The 12,319-nt window shown below is 41.6% G+C and overlaps 1 protein-coding gene across 9 annotated transcripts in view; it reads left to right on the top strand.

Moving 5' to 3' along the window:
• Positions 1–271: 271 nt before the first annotated feature.
• otofa (otoferlin a) overlaps positions 272–12,319 on the top strand; it is a 65,905-nt gene continuing 53,857 nt past the window's right edge. For all 9 annotated transcript variants that reach the window (XM_035144755.2, XM_035144758.2, XM_035144756.2 and 6 more), the window contains exons 1-2: positions 272–617; positions 7,434–7,492. In XM_035144755.2, coding sequence (XP_035000646.1) covers positions 536–617; positions 7,434–7,492 — 141 coding nt within the window. In that variant the 5' untranslated portion in view covers positions 272–535. The remainder of the gene's footprint in view (positions 618–7,433; positions 7,493–12,319) is intronic.

The raw sequence follows: 12,319 nt of genomic DNA, 5'->3' as shown, positions 1-12,319 counted from the left end.
CTCTGTTCTTTAATTTACTCAAATAAGCTGAATATATTTTACACATTAATTGATTAGGAGGCTTGTTGCAGTTAAGATAAAGGACATGCATGAAGCTGGAAACGAGCACATGGCTGTATAGTGCATAATTGAGCTGGGGGGTTGAGCAGTCAGCCAATTCCCCTCATATCAGATCTGTAGTGAAAATTAGAGCATCCACCCTCATCTCGCTGTGGAAGAAGTCCCCCGCCCTTCCTGCACAACCAGCAGAGTAAAACCCAGTGCCAGCGAGGAGATGCGCGACAGACCCATGAGCAGGACGCACGGAGCAGGAGGAAGCGTGGAGCCCGCAGATTAATCCACACTGATGAACTGTATTACTGTTAGGTAACACGTGTAGAGTGTTTTACATGCTGTCCGTGCAGAAAAGGATTCTTTGGCTCCAGCGAATCCAGACACGAGGAGAGGCTGACCTGAACAAAACCACTGGGCACAGATTGCGCGTCTCAAGTTTGATCTGCGGGAAGGGGAGTCGCTCTCCTGTCACTGTGGACTAATGATGGCGCTAATGGTTCACCTGAGGACGGTCGATCACCTGCGGGGAAAAGGGGACCGGGTCGCCAAAGTTACGTTCAGAGGTAGGACATCAGACTGAAGCCCTGATTTTAATCATGTGACGGCAGGATGACGGGAGATCATCAGCGGACCTCGCTGCGTAAAAAGTTGGGGGAACCCCTCTTCCATCCCCGGAGACGCGCTGCATAATGCGCTTTATTTTAATCCAAGGAAGAAATTATTCTTTAGTATAGAAATCTATGATCAATAAGGAAAATATTTATTATAGAAATACAAAAATGCAAAGGCTACCTTAAGTCCTTAAAATGACAGCAATATACAAAAATTCTGAATCCCTATTGTTATTTACAATAACTCAGACAAGACTATTTGACAGTGTATCTATCACAAGTAACTTCTTGCAATATAGTGATATTACATTGATTGCACACAGTTTTCACTTGGTGTCTTTACAAGATGTTTATTTGAGGCGTTACCAGCCGTTATAGGAAAATGATATGAATATTAGGTGCTATTTATAGTAAAAGACATTTCCAGTCAGTGTTTAATGCTGCGTTTACTTTTTTACTCATAAAGCAATAAGGGCAAGAGGTCAAAAGGTTACAATTGACTATAAGCTGATGGCAATGATTACTGAAGAGCATGTTGGAGATTGGGATTTGTATTTGTGTGTGTGTGTGTGTGTGTGTGTGTGTGTGTGTGTGTGTGTGTGTGTGTGTGTGTGTGTGTGTGTGTGTGTGTGTGTGGGGGTCGTCTTCTTTGTTACACCCTAAGGGTAACTGCCCATCCGCTAGTTCTTTGGCGTTGTACAGATCCTACAGGGTCATTATTAAAACTCCTGTCCTGCTGCTCAGAGGAAACAGGAATCACTGTGGGACCGCAGGGACCATTTGAAACGAGCAGCACATTCATTCATTGACAGCCTATATTTTATTGTGTGTGAGAGAGAGAGAGAGAGAGAGAGAGAGAGAGAGAGAGAGAGAGAGAGAGAGAGAGAGAGAGAGGTGTGAGTGTTTCAGCACCTTGGAGAGCGATGACAGGTGCTTCATCCCGACTGATCTTTGATCAGACTCCTGTTCTCAGACAGCAGCATTGTGTAGGATGTTACAAGACCACTATCACCTCCCCCCCTTCTTCCTCTGCTCTATGGGTGTGAGTGTCTAAGAGCTCTCTGGGTAAACGATGGCTTTCAGTGGTGTGCTCTGTGCTGCAGTGAACTCACCAGAGTCTTGATCTTACAAGAAGCATGTCGAGGATTCCACTGTCTCCCCACGGTCCAACTGTCAGGACACTCGCTGCAGTTCAGCTGCTAATAAATTCAAAAAGCTTCTGTAACGATTTGTGTTCATGCGCGCCCTTTCTTCTTACCCCAATTTCTGCACTGCACAATCCAGATTCAGTTTCTGCTCAGTTTAACACACAAGTGCATTTCACTGGTGTGCACTCATGCCATGTTCATTCGATTTTCTTTTAAAAAGAAAAGGCAGAAGCGTAAATTAGATCTCAGAAAAAATAAAGAAGAACATTTGCAAAGATGTAGTTGTGAGAGAAATTGTGAAGGAATTAAGTTCCTTCTGGAGATTGACGGTGTCTTAAGCAGAAGTATTTTTTTTTATTACTGGCAGCATCAGGGAGACTGGCTGGTGAGCCGTATGGAAACTAAACAGTTGTATTGCCATCATCAAATCTGAGCTTTTATAATCTCCCCATGTCGCAGTGGTCACATACCATTAGTCTTCACTTTGCTCTCTTGCAGAGAGATTCTGCACCTTCCTCCTGTTGTTGCCTATTTGGCTTCCTAACTCATCCTTGGATCCCATGCACTGCAATAGAGAAAATGAGTTTCAGTATTATAACATAAACTGTGGTGGATTTAGATGATGATCTGACTTTAATCTATGTGCTGTCATCCTGGGTTACAGGGGCCTAAAAATAAGACAATGCATACTGTGGGAAAAAATGTAGAAATCAAGGAAATGGACCTAAACTATATTAAAAATTCCAAAGTAGTAATTACCATAAAAGATCTGTTAACATATTTTAGATGCAGTTTAAAAACCTAACGTAGACTTATTGTCACAGTAAAGGATTCATATATCAATTAATAATGACAATACTAAACAAACACAGCACCTCCAGACAGGGCCACACATTTAGACAGCACACAACCATTGTGTGTTTATTCAGGCATCAGCTGCAGAGACACAAACCTCAGTGTTAATGGTTCCTCATTAACCGGGTCACAGGATCTGAAGGGGATCACACAATCTGCTGTAACACCGGCCACTCGGGGGACTGGGGGCTGTGAACCAGGCATCGATCATCCCGCTTAAATTATTAATATGGGGAAGTTGTAAGCAAGCGGCTGCTAATTGCTGCTAATTCACACATCCAGCAGTGATGGAGGAACATTAACATTCACGTGGAGTAAGTAAGTAGAACATTTACTGTATGTGTGTGAAATTTTTCACCCTGTTAGCTTGATGATGCTAGGCTAGAAGCAGGTGGAGCTAATCATCCACATCCTCACAAAGCTTCCCAGTTGATTTACGATATTAGCAAAAAAACACTTACCGGTGTTCAGACGCTTCATTTCTCAAAGTCACGTGGAGGAAAAGACTTTATGTCCAATAAACCCGATAAAAATAAGGTTTTTAACCTGTTTCCCAAATTGCACCTACCTGTCATTTCCAGGTAGCAGCTGGTGTTGCACTGTTTTCTGTTACCTTTCACAGTTTGTTACCCTCAAAGAAATCACAGCAAGGTTTTTATCGTTCAACTTATTTGTTTGTTTAGTTGTTCACATTTTTCCATACATACTTTATCACAGGTTTGATTTTAAAAAGTAAAGCATTGATAAATTTAATTCAGAGTCAGAGTTGGGGGGTCACAAACTGTGTAACACCCGTGATTCGCCATCTTTATTTTGGTTTTACTTGGTAAAACTAGTTAAAATCATGCAGCAGACAAATGATTGTGTCGTCCAGGTGTTCAGAAGAGTCCTTGGGGATTTTAGAAATAGACCCACAGCAATGGAACGTGTGTTTAAATCACTTCCAGGGTTTGACATGGTCAGTTAATGGAGATGAAGTCGCCCTGAAGCTCCCTAAAGCTGCAGGTGATATTTCCCTGTAGGTTCATCATCACTATGAGCCTCCACCTTCACACAGTCATTTAATACGCCCTTCTTGAATTTAACCTTGTTGTAGAGATTTTCATCCCTTTGGATTCTTTTCCTCATCCCTAAAATCCCTACAAAAATGCAGTATTATGGCTGATGATAAACACAATCTCTGTTTTTGGAAAATGACTGGAATCTATTCTTCTGTAATCGTGCTGTTGAGCTCCATTGGCCTACTCAGAGCTAAATTCCGTGTGTTCTTGTTTCCTCCAGTTGTTTTCCTCCCTCAGGCCAAACCACATTTCATGAAGTTTTTCGTTATCTGGAAAGTAACAGCTTCTTTTTCATGTCATTCAGACTCCAACCTTTAATGTGTAGGTTACTTCCAATAAAACAATATTATCAGAGTGCTTCTTTAGTTCCTGGAGATTTTAAGTAAAAACCAGAGTTGGTTGGCGTGAGGTTAAATATAAAAAAAGAGACCACTTTATCCGAGTGCTTAGATGTAAAGTGTGTGTTGTGTTTTGATATTTGTCTCGTTAGATAACAGCTATAACAGAGAGTCACAGGAAAGGTGGGTTGTATGAGACATTTGAACTGCGATTAAACCTATCGTATATCGATTTACCAGGACGCCCACTTTACTACATAAATGAGATTAGAGTGATGACCTCAATTACATCCATGATGGATCTTTTTGCAACTGATGTGAGAGAAACTTAATTTCCTTTTCTCTACCTTTACATCTTTTTTTCCATTTCTTCTCATTTTGTATTTAATATATGTCATAATAATTTAATATAGATTGTTAGGCAGGTCTTCTATTCACTGTAGTTCATCAGTTTTGTGATCCCTGCAGTTAGTAGAGCTTCCTGAGTGCTTTCAGCTTAAACAACTTCCTGTCTGAAGAGGAAGAGGTCTGCCAGGAAGCCCCCCCCCCTCCTCCCACCACCACCACCACCTCCACTGCCACCACTGGCATGTCCAATCTAAAATGACCCGTAGAAGGACGGGTGGGAGATGTTATGTAAGGCTGACTCCACATGTTATTATGTTTGACAGGAAATGAGACCTAACGGTGTCTAACGGGGCTCGTAATCCAAATTCAAACGATTAATATCAAAGCCATAAATCAGTGCATTGACTGCGTTCCAGATGTAATATAAAGAAAAAGCAATAAAGCCTGAAGTTTTCTGCCCCGTCAACCTGGTTGATTATTATCTGATACTGGAGACGCTGGATAACGCAGGTCATGTTCAAATGTGAGGAGTCAGAACATTGATTACATGACAAGTCTTTGATGAATCCTCGCTGTTATTTGTAGCTCTCTCCAGCTCCTGGTGTTCATAGGCGGCTGTAGCCTGCGGGATTTAATCAGACAATTAAATGAGGAATTAAGGCATTATTTCCACTTTGGTGCCTGTGTCAGAATCACTTTTTAAGATATTCAACTGCAGCTTGCCAGATTAGCCATCCCTCTCTCTGCCCAGCTCTTTTCACCACTTATCAGCCCTCTTCAGTCTCCTGACATCCACACTGCTGGACAGTTTGTTTGTTATCTTTTAAACTCTGAATGAATGAATTATTTTTTGCGGAAAATAGAGCTTTTTACAATCTGCTGTATCCTGCAGACATTTTTTTTAATTTTCTCCCCTTTCCCGAGGCTCTTTTGTCTTTGTTCTTGTGCTGGAACACACATTTACTGTGGCGTTTTCTTAAATCGTGGCTCCTATTTGGGATGAAAGGCGTCTATTGCGCTGCTCACGAATCGGTCTGGAAATAGAGTAAAATGAAATTGCACTATGGAGGAGCCATAACGAGGCAGAAAGAGCGACTCTGATTATTGCCCTGAACGTTAAGGCAGATTAAAATAATGCAATGCACATTTATGCTTCTTTCTAGCTCCAGGAAAAGCTGGAGAAAAGCTGAAGAAGGCCACTCTGTGTTAGTTTGAGTCCTTCGCAGTGTTCTAGGTCATCTTCTGCTTCTTCTTTCATCTTTTGCTTTTAATCCTTTTGCTTCTTCCACCACAGGTTGGTTCTTTCTCTTCACGCTCTTTCACTTTCGTCCTCACTGATTCCAGCGAGGACAAAAGCCAACCTGATTAGCAGGATGATGTTGTTTTACTTTGGCGTGGAGCATCTTACATAAGCTTCACATGATCTACTTTGTAAGCCCACATCTCCGGTTAGATGAAAACACTGCTTTGACGGCGATGCCTCTGTTTTGAATAATGTAGGAGGAATATTCACTCCCTCCCTCTCTGACATGTAAGTGGTGCTTATTTAAAAAAGAATATTCCAAAGGATGTGGGTTTTATACTGTTGCAGAGGGTGGGACAGAGATTACAACCTCGAGTCAAAATAGGCACCATTGGAAGAAGAGAATTATACTGATTTGGTTGCATGAAGCTTTACGTATTTTCAGTAAAGCCCGACCGATATGGATTTTTGGTGGCTGATGACGATTACAATATTAGGGAGTAAACATTTTTCCAGTACAGATTTATTGATAGTTTATATATCACTTATCCACCAAAATATATATCGTTTTGTCTCAGATTTTCAGTTTTGCCTTTGTGTGTTTGTGTGCCTTTTTCTTTATTTGCTCTGTCAATGCGAGATAACAATCAGCACAGATACTAATTCAAATAAGAATAATAATAGCCAGGCACAAGCTATTTATTCCCATTCAAACTCATTACATCCTAACTGACAGCGGCTGCAATTAACTCTGTATGGCTCTGTGTTTGTGTGTGTATTTAATGTGTGTATGTAATGTGTGTGTGTGTGTAAACGATAGTCGGTAACACATCAGCTGTCCACATGCACCCAAACAGACATCAACACCCACACGAAGCCGCACCACAGATACACAAGGCAAATGCACACAGCAGCACGGCACCATTCATGAGCATCACAAAGCCACCAGGTGAGGACAGGCTGCAGCACACGAGTGGTCAGGTTACTGTGCAGCGAATGGCGCTGTGTATAACCTTGAATACACACTGCACCAACACATGATTTTATTTTGCTGAAGTCTCCTCTCTCTGTTTGTTGCTCTGTTTCTGCTCCGTCGCATTGTGAGTCATATCGTAGCCATTTAACTGTCTGCGTTTCTTCTCTGTCTCCTGTGGCTCCACACAGCCGCTCGCGTTTGTGTGTCTCCCAGGTGTTTAAGTCATTAATCTGTCGTTCCACTTGTCTCTAGTGTGACAAATGTACATAACATAAGTTTAATTTTAAGCAATATCTCTCAGAGAATTGACACGAGGTCTGGCGTTCACAATCCTAACTTTTGACTATGTTTTTAAGATTTCATTTCAATAGAAAACACAAGTGTACATTGTCAGCGCAGGAAACAAATGAGGCAAAGGAGACAAGATAAGAAAAGAACAGAAACAATCAAATATGAAATAATAAATGATTGTGACTGATGAATTATGATATATTAGGCCCCTCCAAAGTTTTTTAATGTGAAATTTTACCCTGATTATTATTAAATTCTCCATATCTGTTAGATAAATGTAGTAAAGTAAAAAGTGGGAGTATAAAACAGCATAAAATGAATATAATAAATTTAAGTAAATTGTACTTAAGCCTCTCTTGAGTAAATGTACAGCACTTTGTTACTTTCTCCAAATGGGTCTTGTCTCATGCTCAGTGTTCACCCTGTAAACTTGAAATCACAATAATCACAACGCCATTACTGAACCATTTAACTGTTTTTAACCTTTGAATTCCTCCTTATATTCTAGGTCTGCCCTCCTACAGTCGCGTGGCAGAGAACTGTGAGGAGGTGGCCCACTTCAATGAGGTTAGTATTTTCATTTCCTGTCCTTCACTAACCCACCTGGATAATGACCAATCAGAAATTATCTCTTAACTCAATAGAAGCGACAACATTCCCGGCTTAGCTGCAATTGACTTGCACTGATTTGACAGGATGCAGGTTTTGTTCGTGAGCGGAGGCAGAAAGTTAGTAATTACTGGACGTGTTGTAGGTAATGAAGTTTTTACTTTGAACATACAGTAATAGCGCACTTACTGTACATGTGATCACATGATGAAACTTACAGAACATACTTTTAATTTTAGAGATTCTGAGATGAGTTATCAAGATTTAAAATATACATTCACTCACATTCAAATCCTCTGTACGAGCACATTGAGAAACCCCATGAAGACAATAACTCAGCCTTATTGTAAGACCACAGTACTGACCTGCCCAACTCTTTCGTCTTATCTCCTCATTACTTTTCTTATCCAAATCCTGTGCTTCTTGCCTGCAAATGGCTGATGTCCTGCCAAGTGTCTCCTAATGGCTCTCTGCAGTTCACTGATGTCCTATCAGAGTGTGAGAGGCGAGGCAGAGGTAGTAACCCATGCTTGACCCCGAACCCTTGCTCTGGGCATAATTAAACAAGACACTCTACTACTGCTGCAGTGGGAGCGAGCTGCTGCCTCATTCTTAACTGTAGCCTAAGCACAAAACATGGCCTGAAATGGATGTGTAGAAAAGGATCTATAATTCAAATATGTACCTGTATGGAAATCCTGACCTAATTTGTATGAACATTTTCAAGATGGGGGAAAAGGGCAATGCAGGTGAGGAAAATAAACCTCTGCCTCGCCTCTCAGACCCTGATAGGACACCGGTGAACAGCTGTTAATAATAGCAGAATATTGGTCATTGGTCAAGGGACCATTGGATGAAAAGTATGAGGAGATGGGACGTGCTGTATGACACTATTAAGCTTGTATAATATAATGTATTTAGATAATAATATAATATACCAAGTCCTTTTCACTACAGCATTAACTCGGCTAATTGATTAAGTTATCATCATCTGTTAAAAGGGTTAGGGTTAGGGTTAATCCAAGCTATAGAACAGAATAGCCTATCTTTGGATCGGTCACTTTGTGGAGTTAGAAACTTGGACGTCCTCATTCAAAGTTGGGCTTATCATACATCATCAAGTACGATGATAGTTTATATATAGTTTTTGTGTGTAAAACCTGCTGCAGTGAACACAATTGTGCTGTCGGGGGGGGACACCCCAGTGGCTGCCTCTTGCTGGATGAGGTGAATGGAGAAGGGAATGTTCAGCACTTGCACATGTGGATCGTTCCACTAAGCAAAGTGCAGAAACCTTGATTTAGCCTTTGAGTCCGAAAAATTAATTTTCTTCTCTCTTCCTCTTAGTTGTTGCCATGATTGATCACAGTCGGTCTGCAGCCTCATTTCTGTGCATCAGTATTCATGAGGTGCTCTTTATTGACCATTTACAGTTGAGTGCGGGCTTGTAGAGGGCAGGATAAGTGGCAATTTCAAGGTAAACTTTATGAAGATTTAGTGATTTATGAAGGGAACATTGTCTGTAGGTGTGTGTGTGTGTGCACAGTTTTTTTTTTTACGAATGCAAGCCGTTGTGCATTGTTTTATAAATGAGGCCCCTGGTCCCCTAGATAGCTCTTCTGCACCAGAACTCATTTTAACTTGAAAAAGAAAGTTTTGTGCATATGAACTCATAAAGCATTTCAATTTAAGTCCAGCAAATTGAATATTCTGAGCAACAGCACAGACCTGAGTATTCTTTTCTAAACCTGAAAGGAATGCAGTCGAGCCGCTGGCTGGTCAGACTCTTTTCACTGTGGCTTGCAGCAAGAGGCTGGGAAATGTTCCCAGTGGGATTCCAGCAGGCTCCTGTCACACTGAGAAACATCCAACAGCATTATGTTGGATTCAAATGCAAAGAGTCGTATGAGGGAACAGAGAGGGGGGAGGAACAAGACAGAGATGAGGGCTGAGGGATCAAGAGAGAGGTGCCACAAGAAATCCTCACAGAGCAGAAGCAAAAGAAAGAGGACAGAGGTAGAGGAGAATGAAATGAGAAAAAAAACAAAAGAGAAAGCGCCTCAAACACACGTTACCTTCCTCAGGGGAAGTTTTCTTTTTGTTCTTTTAGCAGCTTGCTTTTTGCAGAGAAAACATTTTTCCTTTGATGGATTCACGGGCAGAGAGCTGCTTCCTTTACTGATAACAAGGGCTTTTGTTTTCAGTCTAATCAGTCTAAATGACGGTACACTTTAAGCGGCTCTCATAGCCCCCAACACACACACACACACACACACACACACACACACACACACACACACACACACACACACACACACACACACACTTGCACGCTCACTTGAGTTTGGCGGAATGTAAGACAGAAAAGTTGACAAAAGGGATACATTTGTCAGAAATATTTATAAGGGTGCATCATATTATCCCTGCAGCCCGGCTACAGTAACTGGTAAAGAAGTGAGTGGTGGGCACTGATGTGTGATCTCTTCCGACAGCCTCACCCGATGCTCCTGTAGTGCCGGGGAGGTCATTAGCATCACTCAGCATCAATAAACTGTCCGGGCTTCCCTCGGGACGACTTGTGCTACCACTAGTCCCTCAGTCCGTGTGTGGGTGTGTTGCATTCAGCCGTTGCCAAAGCGAACATGCATGCCCTGTTTTCCTAGCCGCTCCCCACCACCCCAAACACTGGGGCAATTCCTCATCACATCCTCCTCATCTGACAGCTTCATCCTCAGCACTGGAACTTGTGCACGGCTCAGTAAGCGCAGTCTAGCCCCTGGATTTGAGGGCCATTAGCATAGAGTTGTGTGTCTTGTTGCTTTATGCATGGACTGGCAGGACGCCTTTGAACTAGTCTGCGGATAGACTGGATGGAGAATCTGTATTCATTATTCATCCCGTGGTGCGACTTTGCTTTTAGCTGCAGTACACCAGGGCTTCCCCCTCACTAGTTAGACACAACTAGAGCAAAGAACAGGAAGCTCTGTGGCCACAGGGTTCACTGAGTATGGGCCTGTGGATATGGCAATGTTACGTGTTTGTGTGTCCACATCAAAATGTGTGGTTAGGAGACTTAGTTTGTGAATGTGTGTTTGTTTGCTTTACAAAACAAGGCATCAAGAGATTTGAACTATGCAGAACGAGGCAAAGGGAATTACTATTCAAACATAATGAGCACAGAAATATTCCTTCTCCAGCTGCTACAGTGGGAGTCGTGTGATTATGCAACACTCTGGAGGTCCCATGACTTTTTCATGGCGTTGTGTACACACTGTGATGGTGCCACAAATGGTGGCAGTGTTATGTTTAATGGATGAATGCTGCCCCAAGACATTCCAGACACCGTGCATCGTACTGCGATCGCTTTAAGCTTTTCTTTCCACTATGCCTCGAAACAAACAACTACTTTATTCCTGATATCTCTTTATATTATTATAGTTTTATGATTTAATTATATCATTTCCCTGGTTATTCTGTTATTGTGAATGATTTTTACACCGTATGATTTTATATGGGTTATTTTTTTTATATACGTGTGCAATTCTATGATGTGCAATCATGCTTACAACATGCAATAATGCTAGAGCATACTGGTATACATGTTGTGGTACATATTATATCATTTTATGAAGATGTTTATAGCTGTGTGCAGCGCCATAAAGTATATCTTGTCCCACAGGGTTGCGGTATATGTATGTAAGAGTCGCACTTATGGTCATTGTTTTGATTAGTGAATTATGTTTAAATGAATGATATGGACTGATCTCATGCTAACAGTGGCAGCTTGCACGCTGCAGATTTGGTGAAATGCATCCCTGATTAGTTTTAGTCATCATGTAGCGGATTCAAAAAGTCCTCCATTAAATTAAATTTTAGAATATAGGACAAGATGCTGAATGTCCCTTGTGCGTTTTAAGGTCCTCTGAACAATTTAAGTTACCAGCTACCAGTATATGTTAGCAGGTGTTAACAGCCACCAGCAGATGTTAGGGACATGTCTTCAGTTGTGTAGATAATCTGTGCGTGCTCTCTCTGAAGCAGCTGTGTTTTCTAAAAAGATGCCACAAAAAGCCTTCACCTGCTCTAATGTGTCACACCTGAGTTCAGTGATCTGGCCTTTTGTTGTGTATTGATAATCTCTGAGCACAACACTCTCCTCAGTTCTGTTAACTCATATGATGTTCCTTGTGTTTCCGTAAGCCATATTTAATATTTTCAATAACTCCACCTACACCTGCCTTTGCTTCCTTGCCTGTAATGGGTCCAATATTTATGAACCTATACTCTAGCCTGGAGTTTACATCCCTGTCTGTGGTTTGGAAAACAAAAGCCTGAAATCACTGAACTTTTCTGTCCGTGACCTTAACCAAGTGCTGTTAGTACGTAAACAAGCAGTTGTTGTTATACTGCAAAACTGAAAACAATCATCAAATACATCACCAGTGAACATTTTAATGACACCTTCAGTATCTACATTTTAGCTGCTTGTTAAATATGCTAATGTCCTTGCAGGGTTTCACCACTGGAAACCTCACCAGCCCCATCAGGCCTTTGAACTCTACGTGTTGTGTCTCACCAGAGAGAGTAGGAAGAGACCAGAGTGAGGTCACTTCCACAGAACTTCCCAGAATTCCTTAGTAATCAGATATGGGAAGATAAGCGAGCGCCTCTGGACTCGAATATGGTGCTGGTGCTAAAAACTTTATGAACTTCACCAGTTGTTAAGACTCAGTGCTGCTCCAGGGAGGTGCTTTACCCTTTCTGAGCACACTGAATAAAAGATGA

The sequence above is a fragment of the Hippoglossus stenolepis genome, chromosome 20, assembly GCF_022539355.2.
Source record: "Hippoglossus stenolepis isolate QCI-W04-F060 chromosome 20, HSTE1.2, whole genome shotgun sequence".
In the NCBI taxonomy this organism is placed as follows: Eukaryota; Metazoa; Chordata; class Actinopteri; order Pleuronectiformes; family Pleuronectidae; genus Hippoglossus; species Hippoglossus stenolepis.
This window is presented reverse-complemented; position numbering and strand designations above follow the sequence as displayed.